At 36.8% G+C, this 25,695-nt stretch overlaps 1 protein-coding gene across 3 annotated transcripts in view; it reads right to left on the bottom strand.

Annotated features, from left to right (window-relative positions):
* Positions 1–25,695, bottom strand: part of Vha100-1 (V-type ATPase subunit a family protein Vha100-1) — a 44,896-nt gene that overhangs the window by 7,076 nt on the left and 12,125 nt on the right. The window contains exons 4-11 of one of the 3 annotated variants that reach the window (XM_022065697.2): positions 21,620–21,747; positions 7,402–7,528; positions 6,581–6,757; positions 5,596–5,808; positions 4,123–4,273; positions 3,710–3,849; positions 3,324–3,560; positions 2,647–2,756 (exon numbers count right to left, since the gene is read on the bottom strand). In XM_022065697.2, the coding sequence (XP_021921389.1) occupies positions 2,647–2,756; positions 3,324–3,560; positions 3,710–3,849; positions 4,123–4,273; positions 5,596–5,808; positions 6,581–6,757; positions 7,402–7,528; positions 21,620–21,747 (1,283 nt within the window). Of the gene's footprint in view, positions 1–2,646; positions 2,757–3,323; positions 3,561–3,709; positions 3,850–4,122; positions 4,274–5,595; positions 5,809–6,580; positions 6,758–7,401; positions 7,529–10,169; positions 10,268–21,619; positions 21,748–25,695 lie in introns of all 3 variants that reach the window. The other 2 variants (XM_022065699.2, XM_022065698.2) reach the window with 2 other exon arrangements.

Raw genomic sequence — 25,695 nt, 5'->3', positions numbered from 1 at the left:
AGAGTTTTTCCGGTGTTGTCGTGCAAAGAACATTCCCATTAGTGGCACACTTTTACAGGAGAAGGCTAGAGAAATTGCAACTAGACTCCACACCGAAGATTTCTCGGCGAGCAATGGCTGGTTGGATCGTTTCCGTAAACGAAATAACATAAGTCTGCACGTCCTTTCTGGCGAATCAGCTTCTGCTGATCTTCAAGCTGCTGAAGATTGGAAACGCAAACTTCCAAGCCTTTTGTTGGGATACGCAGAAGAGGACATTTTCAACGCGGATGAAACTGGATTATTCTACCGTCAACTTCCAACGCGATCCTTAATAGAAATGAGAGAGACATGTAAAGGAGGGAAGAAATCTAAGGAACGGATTACTGTTTTGCTATGTTGCAATTCGCGAGGAGCGAAATTAAAGCCATTAGTTATTGGAAATGCTGCACGTCCTAGAGCTTTCAAAACGAACAATGTGAAATTGGACGACCTTCCCGTAATTTGGTGTCACAACAAGAAGGCTTGGATGACATCTAAAATTTTTTCTGAGTGGTTGAACGAGGTCAACCTTAAAATGAAGCGGGCTAATCGGAAGATATTATTGTTTGTCGACAACGCTACAAGCCACGTCAGTTCAAATCTCTCAAACGTCAGTATACAATTTCTGCCGCCAAATCTGACCAGCAAAGTGCAGCCACTAGATAAGGGCATTATTCAATCTGTGAAACTGCTCTACAGGAAGCAACTAATGCATTCACTAATCAATGCTGCAGATAAGTGCAAAGACGTGACCGAATTTTCAAGAAGCGTTACAGTCTTAGATGCCATTCGGTGGATTCATGGTGCCTGGGCAGAAGTTTCTCCTCAAACCATTGCAAAGTGTTTCCGACATGCAGGATTTATGGCAGATTCCATTGAGGATGAAGCGGAAGCGATGGAAGAAGACAGTTTTCATGAAGAAATAAACTGTCTTCCTGAGGAGTATCGCAACCAAATTCCTGATGTCCAAGCTCTTTCAACGTTCGACAACATTCTAGAGGTTCACGACGATGTTGCTGGAACAATCGATAATGTGCTAGACAAAGTGATGACTTCAAGTGACGATGTGTGTAAAGAATCTTCAGAGGAAGAACCACCTACACATCAGAGGGCTTTGCAATGCATGGAAGAATTAGAACGGTATGGTTTCGCTCATAATCAACCAGCAATGGTTGAAACTTTATTCGGATTGCGGCGAAAATTAGAAAGAGGATGGCAAATTCCAAGATAAAAGCAAAAAAGCAGTGTATTGTGACGGGACTTTTTTACAAGAATTAAGTGATATCATATGTTGAGCTAATGCTGTAAGTACAATTAAAAAAATACATTCTGAACATTTAAAATTTCATTGAGGCTGGGGTGTAATGTGCAACCATGAGAGTGGGGTTCAAAAGATTATTAATACTATTGTCATTAATTCTTAATTCAAGCAAGCCTACAGTAGTTAGATTATGTAAAATAGAATACATTGTCGGTAAACGTAAGGTATTGGTGCCCTTCTTTGAGCTTATCCATGTAAGTTTAATTTAGTGAAAACAAAAGTTATGAAAATTTAATTTACCCCTTTGATTTTTCTTATCAATAATTTCCTTTTTTGGGAAGGGCTCCATAATACTTCACAATTACCACATTGTCATTACACCACAATATGAAAGGATATTTTCCCCTTTCCCTCTATCCTGGACACCTCTGTAAGTTGGACACATTATCGTGGAACCGCAAGTGTCCAAGTTAGAGAGGTTTTACTGTATAATGGCATTACATTTAAAGCTCTGAAATAACGTAAATAAAATAATAGGAATTTAAAAAATATATTTTATACACTTAAAATCGGCAATTCGTTGGTCCCCGCGATTCTTTCATGTGATTGATGTGTACAGTCATCTCTGCTGTTATGCGATAGTTGCATTCATGTAAGACGCCGACCTATAGAAAATCGCGTAGTAAAAATAACCCTGGTACCTCCGCAGAGATTAAATCAGTCCTTTGCAATTGCATAGGAGCAAACTCGCATGTGCAAAAATTTGCATTTCACAAACAGCTTTTACGAATCCATCGATCTCGATGGAGCAAATTCGCGTTAATGAAACGTACGTAATTGCAGAGATGACTGTATTTATAATTTTTATTCAAAATCAGCAATGTAAGAATTACGATTTAGTATAAAAAGCAGTACGAGAAACATTGTAAAACGTTATACATAATACTAAAATATGTTTTTTCCACTTTTTGACTTGCTGGTTTCAAAATCGGCGTTATTCTGAATTGGCACAAATCGAGGGCTACCTGTATAGAATTATTACACCTCAAAAGCAGTACATAAGGGGTCCACACACTGGTTATCTAGCAATAAATGGCAAGTTCCATACAGTAACATTTCAATATAACAAATGATAGAATAACAAAAACACTGTTCATCTCTTACCAAAATACTATATCCTCTTACAGAAGATTATTTCACAATAGTCTAACGAATGATAATAAAATTTAATTATAAAGAATATAATCTGCCAGTCTACAAAAGTTCATTATACTGAGATTTTACTACAATATGGTTGCTACCTCAAACCTTCGGAAAGCTTTGGCGCGCGCGCACACGCAGCATAGTAATCTCCTCTTACTTACATATAGTTCCAAAGACTGAGGCACACCCCAAACAACATGTGGAAAACTCCAACGATGATGGAAATCTTCATCTTATAAGCATTCATAAAAATTATTTTATTTTCTGCTACCTGAAACAATAATTCAGCACCTGATGTTGGCATTATATACAACACGAGCATATCTGAGGTGTAATATATGTGGTTCAACAGCGGTGATATTTCAGTCAGGCTGCGGACTTTGGAGCAAAAGTCTTCACTCCTACCAAGACTACATAGTGCCACAATCTAGAAGACCATAATTTGAATACATGAGACTGTATTAAACACTGCCAAAGTCACTTAAATTGGATACCATCCTGCATGCTGAATTTTCTCCAGAACATAGAAATTTTTATGTCTGACAAAGGAAGATAATTGTATGAATCACTGGACCCATGAAAATTATGTGTGTAATAGAAAATCCTTCCGACTGTTTCTTTCCATCTTGCCTGCCTGGTACTTGCTACCAACAGTAAAGCCACTTTCAGATGCACAGCAGCATGAACGTCCTTACCTTCAATCATTCATTATAGCTTCCGAAAATTCCGTTGTATTCTGGCTCCATCCAAGGAAGAAATTTGCAATTTAAATAAATGTGTACGTATGTCAAGAACATGACTGACAACGATAAATTCAAGTATTAGTAAGGAACATTACCTGCCATACAGGATCCAGTCCAATTGGATATGGATGCTGATAATAGTCATCGGTGCTAGGATTCAACTGCAGATCCTTGTTTGTTACAACAGTTGACTTATTGTAATTGACAGTCCAATAAGAACCAAATATGTTGAGGGACTTTGAAAATATATCATTGTACACAAAGCCAGTATACATGGAAAACAGGCCCATAAGTAGGATTACGTAACGGCCTCCGAAGAATATGTTCCAGATCTGGCAATTGAACAAAGATACACAATTAAACGTATGAAAAAGGAGAAAAAAAACAATTCAAGATAGCACGTAAAAAGAAGTTACACGACTGTTTCAAGTACCGAGATATATTACGAAGTTACTTGGTTCGTTGTTATAAAAATAATTACCTCACTGTCAGATTTCTTTGCTGCCAGAGGTTTCTCACGAAGAACCATCCAACCAGCAAACAGTGCCATAAGCAATCCATGTCCCAGATCACCAAACATTATGGCAAACAGAAACGGGAATGTGATGATAGTGTATGGAGCTGAAAAAACAGAATGTTTTCCCACTACAGAACTTTCGACGCTAATAAAAAAGTGTCATTACTGGATGGGAAACAACAAGCTCAAGAATTACCTTGAAAAGGAGACTGATTTGTGTTTTCTTGTATACCTGAAGACGGAGACAGAGTCCCATCTCAGAAAAATGTTTAAAATTTAATTTTTAGAGACAATGGAATACATCCAAAAATCTTTTTATTTCAGTAAAGACACATGAATAAAAAGGGGCACTCCACAAAGTGTAACACTGCACTGACCTGGATTCACCTCTCTGTAAGTTGCAACACCATATGCATCAATCAGCACTTGGAAACCGTAAGTGAACTTGTTGGTCCGATTGTATGTTGGAGGATCCTCGAATGATTCCATTCTGTTCAAAATCGGAGGTACTGAACTTCCACTCCGTTCCTACGCAACACACCACACTTCTGTTAGTATCTCAACTAACAAACTGACAACAGTCCTTCTTGAGAAGGTGAAAGTCACTCAGACACTTAAAAAATTACCAAAATTTCATGGTAGCCGAGTGTTCAATACCAATATCTTGAGCCAGCTGATTTCAGTCCACAGTTTCATACTATTTTTATGGTTATATCTCCTGTCAGATGCCATACTTCCCTAAAAAAAACATTTTTACACTTCTCCCGACACGTTAAGGATGTATTCTTTAGGGGTTTACAGGAGATACAAGATTGGAAAGGCGTACTCAATGGAGTATACTGGCATTCCAAAGATGTTCTTCACATACATTATTGTTCCACTAACATCATCCCAGGTCATGCAGGTTGATTTCCCCCAAAGAAATAATGATCCCCAGTCATATAGGTTGAGTATCCCCACAGGAACAATTACCCCCCCCCCCACACACACACACACACAAATGTGACAGATATAAACAAGCCCATAAGGTGTTCTTTGCTTATGTCAGAATATGAAGAATACCTAATAATTCACCAGATATAAGTTGCACTATTACATTTTAATTTTTTTAAAAAATCCAAAAAATGGCCTGTGATGCACATGTGTGCCATTGGCACTAAGAAATGGTAGTTCATATTCCATGCCAGTTAATGTACATGTGAGATAAGAAAACTATGTAAACAAAATAAAATTATTTTTCAGTGTTGGCAAAAGTAACTTCAGTCTAACTGAAGCAGTCGAAAATTGCTGAAGTTTCATTATGACTTGCGTCAGTGTAAAAACTACCTTCAGATTACTTTTCAAAATTTAGCCACAATGAAAAATAATTTCACTGGTGGTTTTAGCTGTTACAGTTAAGTTCCAAGAATTGTCAATTTTATCCCCAATGATGATTAATTATACTTTAAAAAACAATGATGTAAAAACCAAATCTGTGTTCAAGTAACTTGAACCTTAAACGGAATGCTGTTGGGAACACAACTATTACATGTCAGGGACGGCAGTATTGATTTTAATGCAAGATCCATTTAAACACCTATACGATTAACTAGTTTCTTAGGAGTTATAACAATCTTTATATACATATTCCAATATAAAATTGAGTAAAATACAGTTGTAGAATGAGGCACGTTCACATATATTAAGATCTAAGGTTACTACCTACACCTTATAATCTGGTAAACATGAAATGGTAAAGTTGCCTCTGTGTTTAGAAACAGGATTAAAGCACCATACATTCTTAATCCTGTGAATAAATGAAAGTGAGTCAGGTAAACACAGCACAAAAAGTTTCTCTAAGTACTGCTTACGGTTCCCCTCCTTAGAGCAAGCTGAATGGTCTCCAAGTCCAGAACAGGCACCCAACATTCCGCAATCAGACACTTCTGGGTCACATCTAGGTTGAACAGGTTCAGCGTGTGATAAATGGCTTTGATCTTGCGCACCTTCACAAACCAGTTCTTGATGTTTTTTGCAGCAGCAACCAGGACTCGATGTCGATGGTCCTGAGTTTGACCCAGAACCTACAAACACGAAATCTTTTGTGAGATTTCAGGTTCCCACAGCAGTGAGTATAAAGATGGCTGTCTTCTGGGTTGTTGTACCTCGCAGTCTAATAGACGTTTACAACATTTCAGGAGACAGTCATCTACAAAATGTTATGTTAGTGTGTAGTGTATTAAATCAGCAAATGATGTTTAATTTAGCTGATTAAAAAACAATGCATTGATACGGAATCCTCGCCACCATATAACAGCCTGTTGATATAGGATTTGAGGTTTTCACAGCGGTGAGTCTGAAGATGGTTGTCTTCTGGGTTGTTGTGTCATGTAGTCCAGTAGAAGTTTACTGACATATCAGAGGTCCTTGCTGCCTCCATCATTGCTCTACCATACTGCACGGCACAACAACCCAGAAGACAGCCATCTTCAGCCTGTTGATATTTAGACACTATCTTCAGTAAGTTTCATCCAATTCATATCCCCACAACTTAGTTCTATAACATTCCTATTATATTCCCATGCACACCCATCTCATATTAAGGTCTCATTCCATAAGGTTTTCAAATAAACATTCTGTGCCCAGGTCTCCCAATTGACCTCCCTGCTGTACGCAGTTTTTTATCTCCCCAAATGCACATTACATATCCCCTTGACTTATGTTTACGCACACTAATAATTTGGTAAAGAGAATTATAAAGCTCCTCATTATGTGGTTTCTTCAGCATCCAGTCACTTAACTTCACTGTTAAAAATAAGCTATTTCTATTTGTGACTGTGAAAGTAGAACACTCACAGTGTTCAAATCCTCCAGACGTGTCATGACACCCATGGCCATCTCTCTGCGATCAGCTGGGGCTTCCGGACAGGGATAAAGGGTGGCTCGAAAACCTTCACAGATTTTCTTTACCCGAGTCTTGAGTTGATCTCCTTGGAAGAATATGATGAATACGGACTTGAAGACGTTATCCCCCTGCACAAAAACAAAACACTCACCAAATCACAAGATGATTAACTAACACCTGATGCAAAATTTTAGGCTCTCACAGTGGTAAATATGCTGACGTTGACCTTCAGGGTTGTTGGAGATAGCACGTTTCTCCAGAACACTGGTATTTAAAAATAATTCCACACAGCGTTACAACCCAGATCAACATCAACACATGGATGTAAAATTTATTCACAATAGCTATCTACTGGGAATAAATCTGGAATTAAAAAAGCATTAACTTATTCAACATTAAGTTTCTGTAACAATGATTATTAGGAACGAATGTTCTATGGAGCCAATAATACAAGATAAAGAGTCAAAAGCTTTCAAAAGATGCCAAACATCACAGTACTTGTGTGTTTCCATGACAGCATGAACAAAATGTGCAAAAGGCATCATCAGAAATTCATTTTGGTGTGCACTGTCTGACGTAAATGTCCTTATCTTTCGGAATTTTGAAAACTGGCTCCCTACAGACAGCTCATTGCACTCTCTGCACAGTCTCCATACTCTCCAGCTATTCACAAGCATTTTGACTATCACATAAAATTGGAAAATGAAAACTACTTTGAAATCTAAATCACTGTAAGGCACTTGCTTACCACAACACTGCCAGTAGGACTTACACTAGAAGGATCTTCAAGAGGAGTTTCAATCTCTGCCTGACGCAGAAATACATTGCCACGACAGGCTCGCCACAGCATGCGTTCGAATGCAGGAATTCTTTCCCTCAAGATCACACCTGCTACAAACCTACATAAGGCACATATCAACTAACTAGCACAGTCTCTCAAAACAATGTTGACAGTATTATCAGTACTTTAAGGCTATAAAGTGATAATGAAAGTAGTGGCGATGGTAATATAAGTGACTACAGTAGCCACAACAAATGTAACAGTAACAGTAGTGTAGATGATAGTAGTGTGATGGTGTGACTAGTGGATGTCACAGCAATGTCAGTATTTAACACAAACTAGATGACAGCAGTAATATCAGTAACAATGGTGGTGACAGTATTGAGAGTAAACAACAGTAATCTCAATATAACGGTAACATCAATATAGTGGTGACAGTTGTATCAGCAGTAAATTTAAGTTTCTCACTCAATTTCAAATATTTAACATTCCAAATATTCAATATTTTCTTATAAAAAGTGAGTATTATTTTTGTTATAAATAACTCATTAACTCTGTGCAGAGAAATGGTTCCATAAAATGTAATACAATAAAATTATAAAAAGTATTTAAAGTAGTCTAAAGTTACCAGGACTTGCTTCAATGTTCAGTATATAAGCAAGCACACATTTTACAAAACGAATATTAACAACAGAAGTTACAAAAATGTAGATTTAATAAACATCAGGAGGTCAAGAGACTTCTTTGAATTAAAATTAATCTTAAACTACAGATCTTCCTTTATGTCCTTTCATGCACCAAAAACCATTCCATGCATCTTACAAGATTACTGTTTCAGCAGTCAGGAACACTGACTGGAAAACTCTTCATAATCTTTGTTCACATAATATTCATAGCGTTATAAAATTCATCCACTTCAATAAAAACATACATCAAGAAAGCTTGTAACATATTTCATATTTTTAAAAATTCAAGGCAGCTAGGATGTAACATAACAAGGGAACATATTTTCTGTATAAATCAGAAGACTCTAAAATCATTCACAGAAAGGTTACTGCCAGTAAGTGAGAAAACAACAGCCGCGTGAGTTTAAGTTTTGCGTGGGGATACCGACTAAGTGTTGGACCTGTGGGTTCTGTTGCCAGGGAGTGGACACACTGACTAAGAAAACATGTTCATTGATATTAACCACATATCAGCTGCAGATATACCAAGTAGCATCACAAACACCATTTCTGCCCAGATACAACACCACTCATAATAAGTCTGCCGAACATTACATGAACATTAGGCTGTTATGGTATCTTTAACAAAACTTTTCACCTCAGAAGCAGTGACATCAGCACACAGTTCTGGCAACGTGATGAGTGGTAGGAGGGCAATGATGTACTCAGCCCCAGAGCAACTATGTCCTTGACAAATATTGAACATAAACACACAGAATAGGTGAGGATTGGATGTTCACATCAAAAAGGTAACTGAAGTCGGTAAGGACCATTCCTTTTAAACCATACCTTAAACTGATTCCATGGAAAACAGCCCTTCTTGAGAAGCTGACAGTCACTCAGCTGGTCAAGAAATGAATCATTTTTTTATGGAACCTGACATACATTACAGTCTTCTCAGTAACATAACCCAAGTCAATTCTATTAAATCCAAACCAAATTTCTTTTATGTCCATTCATCCCACCATCTATACCTAGTCTCCTAAGCACACCTCTTACAACAGAGTATAAAATTTAAAGAATGCACTTTCTCCATTCTCAGGTAATCAATTTACACTATCCACAACGGTACAATTAAATTTCATGCTAAAATAATGTTAAAACTCAGGCTGTTAAACAAGACTAAATTTTCAGTGAAAATTCATGATTCCTTTTTTCATTATTATATGCAAAAAAAATATATACTGGTCTAGATTGCATGGTACAGAGTTGTAATATCCAGATATACACAACCAAGGATAATTTAAAATTCAAAGCTACCTGAGAGAATGAAAGCTCCTCTACTTGCTTCTGAAAGATACGATGGAACAACTGCATTATTAGCGTAAAGAAGACCAAACCAACCATCAGCACAAACACAACTCAAAACAAATCTCGCAACGGATCACTACCATAACAAAGCAACCATCTTCCATGACACTTATTTGGATAAAAACAATGCATCTTTCAGTATTCACTTTCTTCAAAATGTACAGTGCACACATAAATTTAATCAAACTGAACCAAACATTAAGCCTGTATTCTATTAGAAGTATATATAATCTGTGGGAGATGAGAAATGAAATCATTTAACATTTTTAAAAATTCAAATTCCAAATAATTAGAGTGAACAGCCTTACACTTTTAGCTGCTGTCAAATTTCACTTAATAAATTTCTAAAAATGAAAGGTTTAACATATCCCAAAACACATTCAAGGTATCGCTCTGTCATCAAAAATTCTATGAAACATTTATTGATAAATTGAAAAATTAAACCCTCAAATAAAGATTAAACTACAGCTCATTCATGCATAATACATCTTATTAATATCTTTTGTGAAGAGAACCGATTAGAACTTCATTTAAACCAGGTGTCGTAAGTGGCTCATATGCATTCCCAACATAAAATGTGTCTTCAAGAAATCACAAATGCATGGTTTAGAAAGAGTACATAACCATACTTAATAACATCAATCTTCATTCGTATACGTACAGGTTAGGTCTCCCTTACACTCTACATCTGAATATATTCTCTGTGAGAGATTTCATACATACCCAAGCTGCACCGGGCCAGTTGGAGTCTGGCGAGCAATCGAGTCATCACTAATGAGAGCTCGTGTCATAGACTCAGTAGGATTCAGCCCCCCTTCATGCTACACGAAAAAATACCACAAAAAGGAAGTGTAGGAAAGTGAAAAACAACACAATCACATTAGCAACAGACAAATATCAATGCATCTGATTGGGCAAGCGTAACTTATACTTAAAACGTTAACCAAGTCATTAAATTTGTTGCTGCACACTCAAAGAATACTGAGTACAGTGCTAAGCTGGAGGTGTCCACCAATCACAAAACAGTCACTTATTATATATTACACACACCAGTCCAATTCAACATGTTGCCACATATCTCACAGATTCATGTAACTGCTTTGAATACCAAACCAGGACAATCATGATCAGGATTTCAGCTTTCCTCAGTATCTTTGAGAAAGCCACAACTGTTTTCTCTCAATTCACCATTCACATTCATCCTCACAAGCAAATTTTGTGTCTCAGTTGCCAAAAGAATGCTTTATGAAATACCATTTCATACTACCGCAAGAGACATAGATTGTGGTATGCATATGAATATAAATTTTAAAACAATAAAGGAAATACTTTTATGCTGTGATACCATTAGAGAGGAGAAACCACAAAATGGAGAACTTGAGATAAAATTGAATTTCAGGTTCTTACAACGGTGAGTATGAAAAGGCCATCTTCTGGGTTGTTGAGCTGTGTAGTCCGATAGAAGTTTACCAATGTTTCAGAGGTGCTTGCTGCCTCCATCATCAGGGTGATGAGTCACTGCCCTGACGACAGAAGCAGCAACCACCTCTGAGATGTCAGTAAACATCTACCAGACTACACAGCTCAACAACCCCGAAGATGGTCATCTTCTTAAGATAAAGTAATACACTTAAGGTTGTAGTAACATCCTTTCTTTATCAGGTTACTTCTAGCAAATTTTGTGAATAAAATCACAACAGCATAAACACAATGGGAAATGTACCACGTTCAAGTTACTGCGTCAGAATTTACACATACACATACACACACACACACACAAAACTCTGCTACTAAAGAACATAACCAGTAAAAATTACTTAACAACACATTGTTTCAATAAACATTAACGTAACATTAATATCAAACTGGACAAAAATTACAAATCTTGCATATTTTTATCAACAAAACTGTAAATTCAATGATCCCTTATACAAATTTCCCCTTTACTACTCAGCATGCATAAAACTAAGCAACATGCATGTTAGTTTGGGACTGCCATGTGGGCCATAGGCTGTTGCAAAAACATCACTCATTGTACAACACGATGGCTGGCTGCTAACGGAAGAAACAAACTGAAAAAAACAGGCATTAACAAGGTCACGGACAAAACAGTCACATCCACAATCTCTTCACACACACAGCACACAGAGCAAAACCACTGAATATCCATTAAATAAATACAGACATCTGCTGATTATGAATGGGGCACTGGAAATGGGGAAAATTCATTCATTAAAAATTGGAAAAATCAAAATTCTGTTTCTACATGAATGTAAATCAGATTCCTCTCTTATAACCCCATCTGAAAGATGAACAGTCAAGTCACAAATTGACTAACACCAATGTGCACAATATTTCTTGAGAAGCTGATGGTCTCTCAGCTAGTGAATAAATTCCCCATTTTCCATGGAACCAGAAGGTTCACTGCCATGTTCACAAGATGACACCACATCCTACCCTCAGCCAGATGAATCCAGCATACATCCTCATACCCAATTTCAATCTAATATCATCCTTCCTATTAAGCCCATCTCCCACACTGTCTCATCCTACTCGACTTGATCACCCTAATATTATTCGATGAGGGTACAAATTCAATATTCTCGTCAGCAGCCCGCTCTCAAACACTACCAATCTTTCCCTTTTTTGATCAGGGTGACAGATAAGTTTCATACTGATACAAAACAACAGGTAAGCTTATAGCTTTGTAATTTAATAGACGTGTGTTGATAGAAGATTGCTGTCTTTTCAGTTGTTGCGCTGTGTTGTCTGGTAGATTTCCACCGTCCCAGAGGTCATACTGCCCCTGAAACATTGGTGGAAATCCACCAGAAAACACGGCGCAACAACCCAGACGACAGTAATCTTCAGACTCACCGCTGTGAAAACCTCAAATACTACATGTGTTGATATGTTTCAAGCCTTTACACTGGAAGTGTATTAAATGTCACAATTTCACAATTAATATTCTGTAACACATGGAAAGTCCCTGGTTTTATTGGTCATGCCAATGCGGACTTTCTGGAGTTTTCCATAGCCTCTCCAGGCAAATTCTTAAAACTACCTTCAAACAGGCTACCACCATCACTTCCTCCCATATCCTTCCTAAATCAACATTCACAAATAACTAATAGAAAACCTAAGCAGTTGACAGAGTGCTGTCAAATAAACCAATTTAAATGAAGAATACACACCCTGAGCAGTTTACATAAAAGTGACAAAGAAACCAAGAGACAACTTATACACTGCCTGTTCACTGATATTCAAATGGACCAAAATAAAAATATCACCTTACTGTAACTGCACACAACAAAATAATCTGCAATTTGTCTTATCTAAAATGTTTCTTTTATCGTCCTCTACTTTTTCTGCATAAATAATCCACATCAACAACCAAGAGTTTCCTATACAAAAATTCTTAGAACAAATCGATAAAAATTCAGAGATCGGAGATAAATTTATCTCCATTTTTTTTTCCAAAATCCATTCAGTTCTTCAATGCATAAAATATGATTTAGTTTCAGGAGTTGTAAAATAGTTGTAGAAGAACATGTTCTGAAGTGCTAATATGGGGCTTAGTATTGAAGCATGCTGTACCAGAACTGGTATTATTTGTTGCAAAGTGTAGAGAGAAGTACATGATGGTAAGGTTCAAGGAGGATACAACTGCAAGCAAAATTTTGTTTCTGAGAACTATAGTCATGGTGCTATTGGTGAATGGTGGCGCATAAAGACAAATCTGGACCCTTTAAATTTTTTGAGGAGGAAACTGAAATCTTAATGAACATGCGTAACAAAATAGAGAATGGAAAAGAAATTTTCCCCCCAACTGCAAAACTGTCATTTAATAACTTCTAAATTGAAGAATGAATAAAAATAACTAACAAAAATTCAAAGGCTATAAGAAAAGACAGTCATATATACAATTACCATGCAGACCAAAGGGAAATATACAGGTAGCCCTCGATTTGCGCCGATTCAGAATAACGCCGATTTTGAAACCAGCAAGTCAAAAAGGGTAAAAAAAATATATTTTACTATTATTCATAACGTTTTACAATGTATCTCGTACTGATTCTTATACTAAATCGTAATTCTTACATCGCTGATTTTGAATAAAAATTATAAATACAGTCATCTCTTCAATTACGTATGTTTCGTTAACGCGAATTTGCTCCAATGAGATCGATGAATCGATATAAGCTTTAAACTTTCAAAGGACTAATTTAATATATTTTTTAAATTCCTTTTATTTTATTTACGTTATTTCAGAGCTTTAAATGTAATGTCATTATATTAGTCAATGTTTGGGTGCTGGGAACGCATGTCATTGACTTCACATTGATTTATATTATAAAAGTTTCAATTTAAGCCGATTCCGTTTACACCGGTTCGTCCAGGACCGCATCCCCGGCGTAAATCGAGGACTACCTGTATTCATAAGAACTGTGGGCCACTAGAACTCAGCGATATGTCGACAAAGACCTACGTATCAAAGACAACTTAATAAAGGTTATCATGACTCAAAATCATTTACTAATGAACCATTAGTAAAATAACTACATGTAATATGAAATACAAAGGAGAATATGAATAGGTTCTTTCCTAATTCTACATTTCCATCCGTGCATAAAATGGAATCGAAGATGGAACATGAGTACAAACACAGTGCACATTTACAGATAAGTAAAAACACTTACAATCTACGTTAACACTGTGAATGAAAAGAAGCTATTAAGCAGCAATGTAAGTACTGAATCACATAATTCTATAAACAGAGTTAAACAACTCACACAACAGAACACACAAACTTAACACCAACAATCTAAGAGATCGTTATATAGCTCAGGACAAAACTCAACAACAGTTTAAACATTGAAAATACTTCGTTTGTAGGTGGAACATCTGTTAATATTGTGCTCTGAAGTTCATATTCCAGTACGACTCACGCAACATCACAATACCTAAAGATGGCAATGTGATCCACTGTCAAGAAACAGAGTTACAAAATTACAGTATGAGAAATATGTAAACATACTGTTTCCATCTCCTGGCTCCCACGTTCTCATAATTCATAAACTCTCGAGGTTTGCTACATCAAGACCAAACCCTGTCCCAGTACAGTTAAAGTATACACAACTAGAAAAGGGCACGCTATTCTGAACAGTTATTGTGGTTAATAACGAAATTATATGGTAGAAGGTAACATGAACAAATACACAATGTTATTTCAATATGCAATACTTTGTCAAAGTTCCCAACTGTACGATGTCGTCTGGTCATCAGACCATTCACTGACACACAAATTACAAGCTGCTTTTGCATGTTACATTTCTGACACGAGAATTTCCTCCAGAAACCCTTTTAAAAAAGCCTACGTCACACACTTCATGAATATTATATGAGTTAAAAAAATTATACACTTATACACATTTCCCTAAGAGCGTTATGATTTATGTGCACTGATATATATTATTTCCCCACTTAATGGTACCTGCACCTTGTCATGGTCGTGCAGCTCGAGTACCTCAGTGACCCAAAGAGCTACTGGTAGGGCCTCCCTAGCCAGATTGGTCGAGGGGGGAGAGGTCAGACTAAGACAGGTACCCTGGTCCTCCAGGTTGGGGGTTGGTCGCAAGGCTAACAACCTTGCACCGTAAAAAGGAAAATGTTTCGAAGCCTCGGACAGACGGACCTAACAGAGGACTGAATGGAAGAGGAGAATTGAGGAGGCCATGGACCGAATACGGACCGGAGAGCCATAGAAGAATAAGAAATATATTATTTACTAGCAACAACAAAACTGGTTATACAGGGCGTTCAAAAAGTCATTGTGCAGTTAACCACATAACACAGTACATACAGATTTCATGAAGTGTCATTAAGTAGTGGTGGAAATAACAACCTCGTGCTTCTCTGCATGCATTGACAAGCTTAATTAAACAGTCATACATTACTACACAACTGCAACTGCACAGTGACTTTTCAAACACACTGTATAAGAATTATGGGGTGAATGAGGAATTAATTTTGGTTGGGGGAGGAGACTGGTTTTCACTGTGCTCCTAACTCTTACCTATGACTCCTACTGGTACACCCAGAAATGTGATGACCCACAGGATAAACAATGTGTGAGTACCAGATATGGCAAAAACTTGCTACCTTGCGAGGAAAACGAAATATCATCAAGAGCTATAGGAGAGTGGAACTCTGAAATCGACTAGTTCAGGCCCAGAGACACAGTTGCGGTAGCCATTAGCTTGTAACAAATAACGAGAAAAAATAATTATTCCTATGGATACAGAAACTTCAAAATTCTGCGTAACCTTCAGAGAGGTCTAATGGGCCCAAACCTTACAAGAAGAAAATATTTTTAGTATATTATTACGTGTTATAGGTCACATTTAGTTTGTAGTTACATCACGTACTACCTATTCCCTTCACCAATAGCTGAATCAAAGCAACGGTTTTGATTCATGGAGAAAAAAAGCTCATGCGGTCGAGTACAAAAGTAACAATGTTGTTAATAGGTCAGGACAGATACATACACATTGTATTCTTATACTAGCAAAAATATTTTTCCTTTCCTCAGGTTCTTTTAAATAAACAACTGACATAATAACAGAGCAAATTCATTAAGACAACTCTCCAAAAAAATGTCAATAAAAGTGCTTTGTCCACTTACCAATATTCTACTATTTATCACTGTGGTGCTACACAGTGATCACTTAATGCAATAAATGTTTGCCAACATGTGGGCATAGATCACCTTTACACTACATACCTGGTTACAGTCGCCTACCAACCAGACGACAGCCAAGGTAAATTGGATGACAGGAATTTAAAAAATGTAAAACAGTAAAATTCCTTAAATCTGCTCTTTACTAATACTCAATCTACATGAGCTTTGCACATTTTCACATAGAATGTGCCTATTAAGATAGATGAAGAAATTAAAATATCTTCGTGGTTACAATAAACAAGAAATAAAACATTATATAATATCCAGTTCCACCATATAGAGCAGTGGTATTCAACCTTTTTTGTTCGCATACCCCCAGATATAATTTCTATTCAACTTTGTACCCCCAAAGTTGTTGGTGTATAATTCAAGTTATACATAGTATATAATCTACATCTAAAATAAATTAAATAAATTACACTACTGATTATTCAGTGTTTATCATGAAATAATATATATATTTTTTAAATTTCACGTACCCCCTAAGATGTTTTCGCGTACCCCCAGATATAATTTCTCTTCAACTTTGTACCCCTAAATTTGTTGGTGTATAATTCAAGTTATACATAGTATATAATCTATATCTAAAATAAATTAAATAAATTACATTACTGATTATTCAGTGTTTATCATAAAATAATATATATTTTTTTAAATTTCACGTACCCCCAGATATAATTTCCCTTCGACTTTATACCCCCAAAGTTGTTGGTGTATAATTCAAGTTATACATAGTATATAATCTACATCTAAAATAAATTAAACAAATTACATTACTGATTATTCAGTGTTTATCATAATTTTTTTTTTTTAAATTTCCACGTACCCCAGGTTGAATACCACTGATATAGAGAACTAAAATGTACTGTTCTGTTTTTTGGTGTTACTAACAGTATCAGTAAACTTCTGCAGACCCAAAAACTTGATAAAAATGTTAGTCCAAAGAAGGCATTTTACTATAAGATGTGACTCGGGGATCTGTTGCGTATTTCAGGTGAAATAAAGCCTATAACACTAACAAGAGCCACGAAAACATACCTCGTCATCAAAATTCAAAGCAGCATTCATTTTCATGCAAAGGACATAAAGGCCACTGCTTACAAAACTAAGTTGCTTAAAGTGCATTTCATACAAACCCCAACAGCTGTCACCACATTACCCATATTAGTGCCTCCACTTCTAAAATATGTAGGTTACACTGAAAATTAAATGCAATCATTTAGGTGGGTTTTCAGCCATACTTGTACCACTTCTTTCCATAACTTAAGCTCACTTCAGACGCATCAACGCTGATTCTTCAGTTACCCAGGTACACTCATCACTGCCTCTAAACCTCAACACGTTACAGCCATCTAGAACACTGACATCAACAATACTCATCTGCCCTCCTCTGAACCTTTCCAACCATTCATTAACTTTCCTGTGGTTCATACTGTCACTGCCACACTAAAATGTCAAAATTCCATAAATTTCATTACCGTTCACACCCTCAGAGCACAGACCAATGTTGGTCTTTGGTACAATCTATCAACGGTAAAGCCACACTGGGATCCTCCGTGGCAGTGACAGTGAATATGTCAAATGAAGGTCAGATTGATGTGATTTCAGGTCTCAGAGCACAGAGGTGCTTGCTGCCTCTGTCATCGGGATGGCCTGACGACGGAGACAGCGAGCACCAATGAAAGCATCGGTTAACTTCTGCCAGATTGCACAGCACAACAACCCAGAAGACAGTCATCTTTAAAGGTCAGATTGCACATTCTGGTTTCACGTGGGGGCCCAAATGATTGTAAAATTAAGAAAAACTAAACTAAACATTAAAACACAACTAAGATTAGCATCTATTAACTTCTAAAGGACTTTTTACTGCATGGAGTTAGCACGATTCACATCACTTGGCAATTCTATAGCCGATCTATGAACAGTCTGTAAGCATGTCTGAAATTTCCACAAAAGCTGTTCACACACAGTAACATAAAAAGAGGTAGAAAGTGAAATTTGAAAAAAAAAAAACCTTGCAAGTAAAAGACCATTTCTGAAGGTGCTAATGAGAATAGAAAGAAATCAAATGAAAGAGATGATCACTGATTCCATGAAAACAAAAACTGTTCCACCCAGATAGCACTGTAACACTCAATATTTTACAAATCTAACCAAATAATCATCCATGCAGCCAACTGAAAGGTGATAAAAGTTTCTTTGTGGGGCCTGATTTTATTGCTCATAAAATATATAAGATAAGCTTTAGTTACAAAATTATATCACACTCTCATTGCTGACATACACTGCACAAAACTACGTTTATTTTTTATTTGTAGTGTTCTGTCTGACGACAGGTCCATATGAACAGGATCTTCCATCCTTTTCTCGGACTGGGACCTGTTCATATACGTTCTTGGCAGAGATGATCAGAAGTGGTTTGCCATTGCCTTCTTCTGTGTGTGAGTGGAGTAACTGTTGGGATGCCACGGAGAAACCGGGGAAGCCCCCGGAGGAAATCTCCGTGATGCCTAGACCACGGCCTTGCCCAACACAAGTTATAAATTCGGGCACCGCCGGGAATCGAACCCGGGACCCCAGGCTTACAAGGCTAGTGTTCTGACCGCTAGACCACCGTGGCGGAAAACTACATACTGAGCATTAATAACACATTACTGTAAGAAATGAAGTAGTTAAAAGTTGATGTCCTGCAGCATTTGAATAAGAACATTATTTTATCACATTCTGCCATTAGTATATCAACTTAAGTTTATGCTGTGTGAAGAGTCATGTGGGTTATTGTTTTAAACTTAATTTTGTCACTGTACGATATATATATATATATATATACCTCACAGCTCTACGTTCTACATCTGACTTTCGAATCACAATTAGCTTCACGTTCTTAATTAAAGTAAGGTGTTTTAGTAATGTGAGGACCAGGACAACCCATGTGAAAAACTGCTTATGCCATTAACGCCAATTAACACTTTTACAGTGAAATGACAAAATAATTTACACGCATCTCACAGGTTACACAAACAACTTTGACCTTAAATCTTATCATAAACTGGGAATGATGATAGAAATTACCATTCAATTTCACCGTTTAGTTCCTGTAACCTGAACTAACTAATCATCTTCAAAAATGGTTACAATATTATTTACAAATTAATGTTTTTGTATGAATTTCAATGCCTCAGTCAGTAACGGTACTGGCAAATGGACAAACTTAACAACTAACTTCTCAACCACATCCAAACCACCTGAGGCCCGCCCTCCCTCCGATCTAAAACGTCTTCCGGTAAAGCAGCCAGGGCATGAAGCGGTCCACTACTCACTTTCTTCCAGTGCTCAGAATAAGTTTTACTTCCAGTGTCCCCACACGCCCCTTGCAACGGTGCTAAAGCACAGGTACAACATTACATTTTTACCATAAAAAATTGTACTTGTGATTAATTGTGTATGACCTGAGGTTCTCACAGCAGTGATGGAAGAACCTCTGTGATGAAGATGGCCGTCTTCTGGGTTGTAGTGCCACATAGTCTAATAGTTCACCAATGTCTCAGAGGTCCTTGCTGCAGGGCAAACACCCAGATGATGGAGCAAGAACCAAGCACCTCTGAAATGTTGGTAAACTTCTATCAGACTACATGGCATTACAACTCAGAAGGAAGCCACCTTCTTATGATAGATTATTTCAGAACACCGGACAACCTGATAAATACAACCGATTAATGAGAAGTTTCATGTAAAATTTTCATAACGTGAATGTGAAATAGTGTGAAAATTAGGACGACACAAAAGATTAAAGAAGTTCAATATAATAGAGTGCACCCGTTTAATGGAAAATGATCATCTCGGTGTCAGTAAAAGCATTATTAGAGAGAGAGAGTGAGAGTGTAAATATTGTGTTAATAATTATATACTGTACCTGTAGAATGCAAGATGTGACAAATGTACAATTAAATAATAAAACACTGAAAACCGTATTTTTCAACATAAACTGCAAACACTAGCGTCTTATCATACTGCAGGACATCATACAGAAACAGGTTTGGTAATTCTGGAATAAGACAGAAAATGTAACTGTAAACTCTATGACATTTGCAGCCGAGCAGTTTTAAAGTATGTACATACATGACAAAAAGAACAATCATTGTCAGTTCTGAATCAAGTAATCAGGAGAGACATGATCTAATTTCATCTGGTAGGATTAACAGAAGCCTCAGAAAAGCACTATATGCCCCTTCGTAATTCTATGACGGACGTCACAATGTGCATTACAACGGACGTACTTTGTACGGCCGTGTGGCCCCAGCCTGAGTGGGACTCAGATCTAGTCTGGATGTGGTGGCAAAAGAAACGCTGCTCCTGCTGGGAATCGAACCCGTCATCCAGACCACAGCCAGAAATCTTAGTGGCTGAAATATTTTACTAATTTTATAAACATTCTTACATTTCACGTATGTACGTATGTTTAATAAGACAAATATGTGGTATAGTCTATTCCCTAAGCAGTACACAATTACTATTCTATAAATTCCTTGATTACACAGAATGCAACTCAACCCAATTCACATTCTACTTCACAAGATTTCAAACAATTATATTCTTTAAAAACATTATGTGCATTACATTGAAATGAATCTACACATCACCTCTGAAGAGTGAATGTGTATTTCTAACATCACACTTTGCGACTGGCTACTGTCTTCAAATGCTTACAGCTCCAATTAATTGGTTTCAACAAAACATTTACCAATCCTGTCTCTGGCCTGTATTAAGCAGAGGGAGGTTAGATTAAATTACATTTACGGATGCAAAGGGACGTGAGTTACGTCTGAAAATCTTAGAAAGTTACCATTACCACACAGGACATTCCACTTCCTAAACCTGATACAAAATTAGTAATTTTATGTCATGCATATCAGACAAGGGAATTCACAGACATACTGCTTAAAACTTCATGCCATATACATTTTCTTTTGTTTTAAGCAATAAAATCCATGTGATTAAGTTAATATAATCTCTTAAAACTAGATATATAAATAATGGAGTTTATAAAATTTGTAATAAAACCAAACCCAACATAAAAGAAAGGTAAGAACTCGAGAATGTGCCTGTGTGACTTCAAAGGCTTGCACATTTTTATGCAGTTTCTGCTGTTAGGATTATGCTGATGCTGACAGGAATATCTGTGAATGGCGGATCAGAATATAATGAGCAGAAATCTGTTATCTGAACGTCCAAACAAATCCTTAATCCATACCTCTTAACATGTGTGAACATTGTAAGAAAAGAAAAAAGTAAATGAAAGTAACATGAGATCCATCAACAATCGAGAAAATGGAAGCATCATGATATTAACTGGGAAATTTTTCTGTTCTTTCTAAGATTTTCATTCCCAAATTTCAACGAAGGAAAAAGGAGAATAAGGTTACAAATTTACCCCAGTTTCAGGGCCTGTCCACCTGCTCTTAGCCCCTCCTCTCCTAGAAGAGTCACCTGTTCCTCCTCTCGGCTGGGATCCGCCATCTGCGAGGAGGAGTAGTATGTCGGGTAGCAGCCATATTCAGCCTGGCAACAACAACCAACCCAACCCCCTTTCTTGTTGCTGCACACTGTGCAGAGAGAACACTCTCCTTGCATAGGGAGAACTCTCCTCATGCAAGACTCAAAACACATTTAAACATTTCATTTTTTACACAAAATAAGATCTTAAATTTTGGTAACAATATTGTACTGGTTGAAAATAAAGCAATAACTGAATTGGTAATGGGCGTGGGCATGGCAAGTTAGAAATAAGCATATTTTTTTATATGCATAGCTATGAAGTCCACTTCAGTGTTTGACGAGTATTATCTCTTCGCAAACGTGTACTGGGTGTCACAAAAAAGTTACTTTTTTCAAAGCAACAAAAATGAACTGTTACACATATCTGAATGAAACTCGTAAGTTGTGCAGAAACAAACTAAATTTGTGTACAAAAAGATTTATTCAGTTTGGAGCTTCATTCAAATCTGGTGTTTCATTCATATGAATGTTGTTTTTAAAAATACTAATTTCTTTTCACTACCCAGCATAGATAACAAAACATTCATCTGATTAGAAAGTAAAACTTTTCCTTTAAACAATTTTTGATCAGCTAAATATTTACCAAAATGTATTTAGCCTTCATGCAAAATTATAGTCCACATTATCCAGTCTGCATCCAAATTTAATCTCGCATCCTCAGACGTTCACAGTTGGAATTCAGTATATAACTTCAGCTTTCAGGGGTCAGCCATGTCAAATGTTGATTATTATCTTTGGGGTGAATGTGTAGTGGATAGGGGATTTTGGAAGACTTATATAGGGCAGGCAATAGGTGATGAACTGGGCTTGATGGCGCTGACTGGTGGAGTGGAAGGGTAAGCAGCTATTCAATGGAAGAACTGAAGGTGGTTAAGGAAAAGAGGTTATACAAAGATAATGAAAGAGGTAACTTTAAAATCTATTATCATCTCCTTTCCTCAACTTTCTCCCACTGGACAAAAGCCAACTCTTCCGCTCCACCAAGCAGCACCACAAAATCAAACCGCTCACCTACTGCCTGCCCTATATAAAGCTCCGAAACTCACCCAACCACTACACTTTCACCCACAACATGGCAAATGCAATGCTTTCCATGGCACCGAATAATAATCGTCTGACACAGCTGACCCTCGAAAGCTAAAGTTACACATCAAATCTAATCTGACTATTAACTTTTAACAATAACTTCAAATACTAAATCCATTTAACTCTATTATATTATGAATGAACTGATACACTGATTCAGTCATTGTCCTTAAATACGCCCAAAAGAGTATGAATTACAAGTGAGTATACAAGATAATATTCCACACTGAGAAAGTGTTTAACAAAACAGCAATTTACATCTGAAAGTCCCAATATAATTTTAATGCTGTCTACTTTCCAAATGAAGGTCACATTTCATGTGTGCACACTACATAACCAAACCAGACAGTTGATACAAATGGAATTCTGCCATTACGCTGAATAAATTTAGAAGTACCTTCAGGTACATTAAACAGTATTTTATGCATGTATACGTAATCTGACGATGAATTTTATCACAGATTATTATGCCACCACAATGCCTGAGATATCTAAGTCAACCAGCATATTCAATTTTTAAATGCATTTTTGAGCCCTGCAATTATGCACAATGTCCCCTGCAGCCAATCCCACCCATGTTTCCTGGAGGAGAAACAATGCTTTGCCAAGGATGTGAAAGGAGTCACACGGTAAGGTGAACACACACAGCATTAGCATGCAAAATGCACCTGCGTAAAGAATAAAGCTAATCGCACATCCATGCTCTGAAGAATGAGGCACATGAAACACAAAGTATTAACAGTTCAGCAAGCTCAACATCTAAGCGTAGTGATTCTCAGTATGTGGTTTGATGGTCCAATAATTACAAAATTATGTACAGCAAAAGAAGTCAATGAAGCATAATATAAAACATTACGATCTAAAAACTAACGCATATCTGGTGCCTTCTTAATGTAGTTATTTTTTTTTATTTTTTTTTTAGTGTTCTGTCTGACGACAGGTCCATATATTATGAACAGGATCCTTCCAACCTCTTCAGGTTGTCAGGAACCTGCTCATACATATATACATTCTTGGCAGAGATGATCAGAAGTGGTTTGCCATTGCCTTCTTCTGTGTGTGACAGGAGTAATTGTTGGGATGCCACGGAGAAACCGGGGAAGCCCCCGGAGGAAAACTCCGTGATGCCTAGACCACGGCCTTGCCCAACACAAGTTATAAATTCGAGCACCATTCCAATCTTTTAATTCCAGAAAATGTATGTGGTGGCAAATTCTTGGTAAACAGCCCAGGATATGTTACGTTTCTCTTATGTTATCCAAATACCAAATTAATTTAAAAACTACTGTTATAAGGAATACCTCTCAGAGAAAACAAAAATTCTATTTGTTAAATCAACAATGAGGTATCTCGACATACGTTTTATTTTTAAAGTTACCTATATTATACCAAACATTCCTTTTGAATAAAACAACAGAATGAAGTGTAAAGAAAATCAATGCAAAAGCACGGAAGAACTTGATCAACTTCAAATTAGCAGGATGGAACCATTTTGATTAAGGTTCAAAGTTTATCCAAAAAACACTTTTTCCAATCCAGCAAAACTCATCTACGTAAGTACTGTGGCTTCTTTAAGTCATACACAAATGTGGAGAAACAGAATTTTTTTAATGTTATTCTTTGATAATATGGTTTATAACTGATGAAAGATTCTCAGGCTACAAGCCGCGCCAGGTGGTTTATAATCATTAATAAAAGAATAAATACTCATTCATATAGTTAAATAATTTAACATGACACTATGCCTTCAATACCTCAAGTTTAAATCCTCAGAGTTTTTCCAACAAACATGCATATAAAAGTTAAATTCAATGTAGTTGATTGGCTATGAAATAGACTGGGGTTTGATTCCCAGCAGGAGCAGAGATCTCTCTCTTCGTAATGTCGAGACTGGTTCTGGGGCCCACCTAACCCACTATATGTTGGGCACCAAGGGCCTCTTCCCCTGGCATAAAGCAGCCAAAGCGTGAATCTGACCAGTCACCTTCATCTAGTGCCAGTGTTAAGAATGCATGAAGTTACACATCCACTCCCCATATATCTTCATAGCATCACATTTAATTAATCACAAGGATAATTTTGTTTAATTATAAACTATGCGAGCTGCACAATTTGTGATAAAGGTGTTGTGAGGTAATTTCACCCATAATTGTGAGCTTAATGGGTCCAAAAGGTCACACCATGTCTGCTTTTCTCTACAAAGTTTAACTGAGGAAATACTAATTTTTTACCAAATTTTCTTGAACTGGTATATTTCTGTTTTCAGTCATGCAATGACAGCAAATACCCTGTCAAAATGGAGGAACTGGGTCAAAATATACGCTGTAATTAAATGATTTAACATTGTGTCATTCTGTGAAATATGTCGAATACAGTATAAAAGTCACACAGACATTAGACAGAGAAGAGCAGAATAGTATTATTTATATTCCATGTTTCTTTCAAGCACATATTTAGATCTTGGGGTGCTCTTCTATACCCAACACATGGCTTAAAACAGTAACCATGCAATCTTAAGTAATTAACAATGTTAAAATTAAATTTTCCACTTGAATGAAAGAAAATATTTCCTAAAAAATACCAGTCAGCAAATCTGTGGTAGGCAAGACAAAAGGAATTATGGGAAACTGAGGTTGACAACACTCATCAAAGCCAAAATGTGTTGCCTGTTCCCCCAATATGCACAAAATATTCATAACCCTAATATCACATATAAAATATGAAAATGTTTAACAGATGCACCGCAGCAATTACTGTTACTGGACTCTATCAATTGCATGGTAATAGTAAATGTTAACATATCACTGTCAGAACCATTCAGAACTATTATGAACTTTAATGGTTACTGCAGAAGTTAGAAAACTG

This window comes from Zootermopsis nevadensis, unplaced genomic scaffold (assembly GCF_977971745.1).
Source record: "Zootermopsis nevadensis isolate Lab colony 2312 unplaced genomic scaffold, Znev_1.0 Znev_ptg000010l, whole genome shotgun sequence".
Lineage (NCBI taxonomy): Eukaryota > Metazoa > Arthropoda > Insecta > Blattodea > Termopsidae > Zootermopsis > Zootermopsis nevadensis.
The sequence above is the reverse complement of the archived record's forward strand: the minus strand, read 5'-3'. Positions and strand labels throughout refer to the sequence as shown.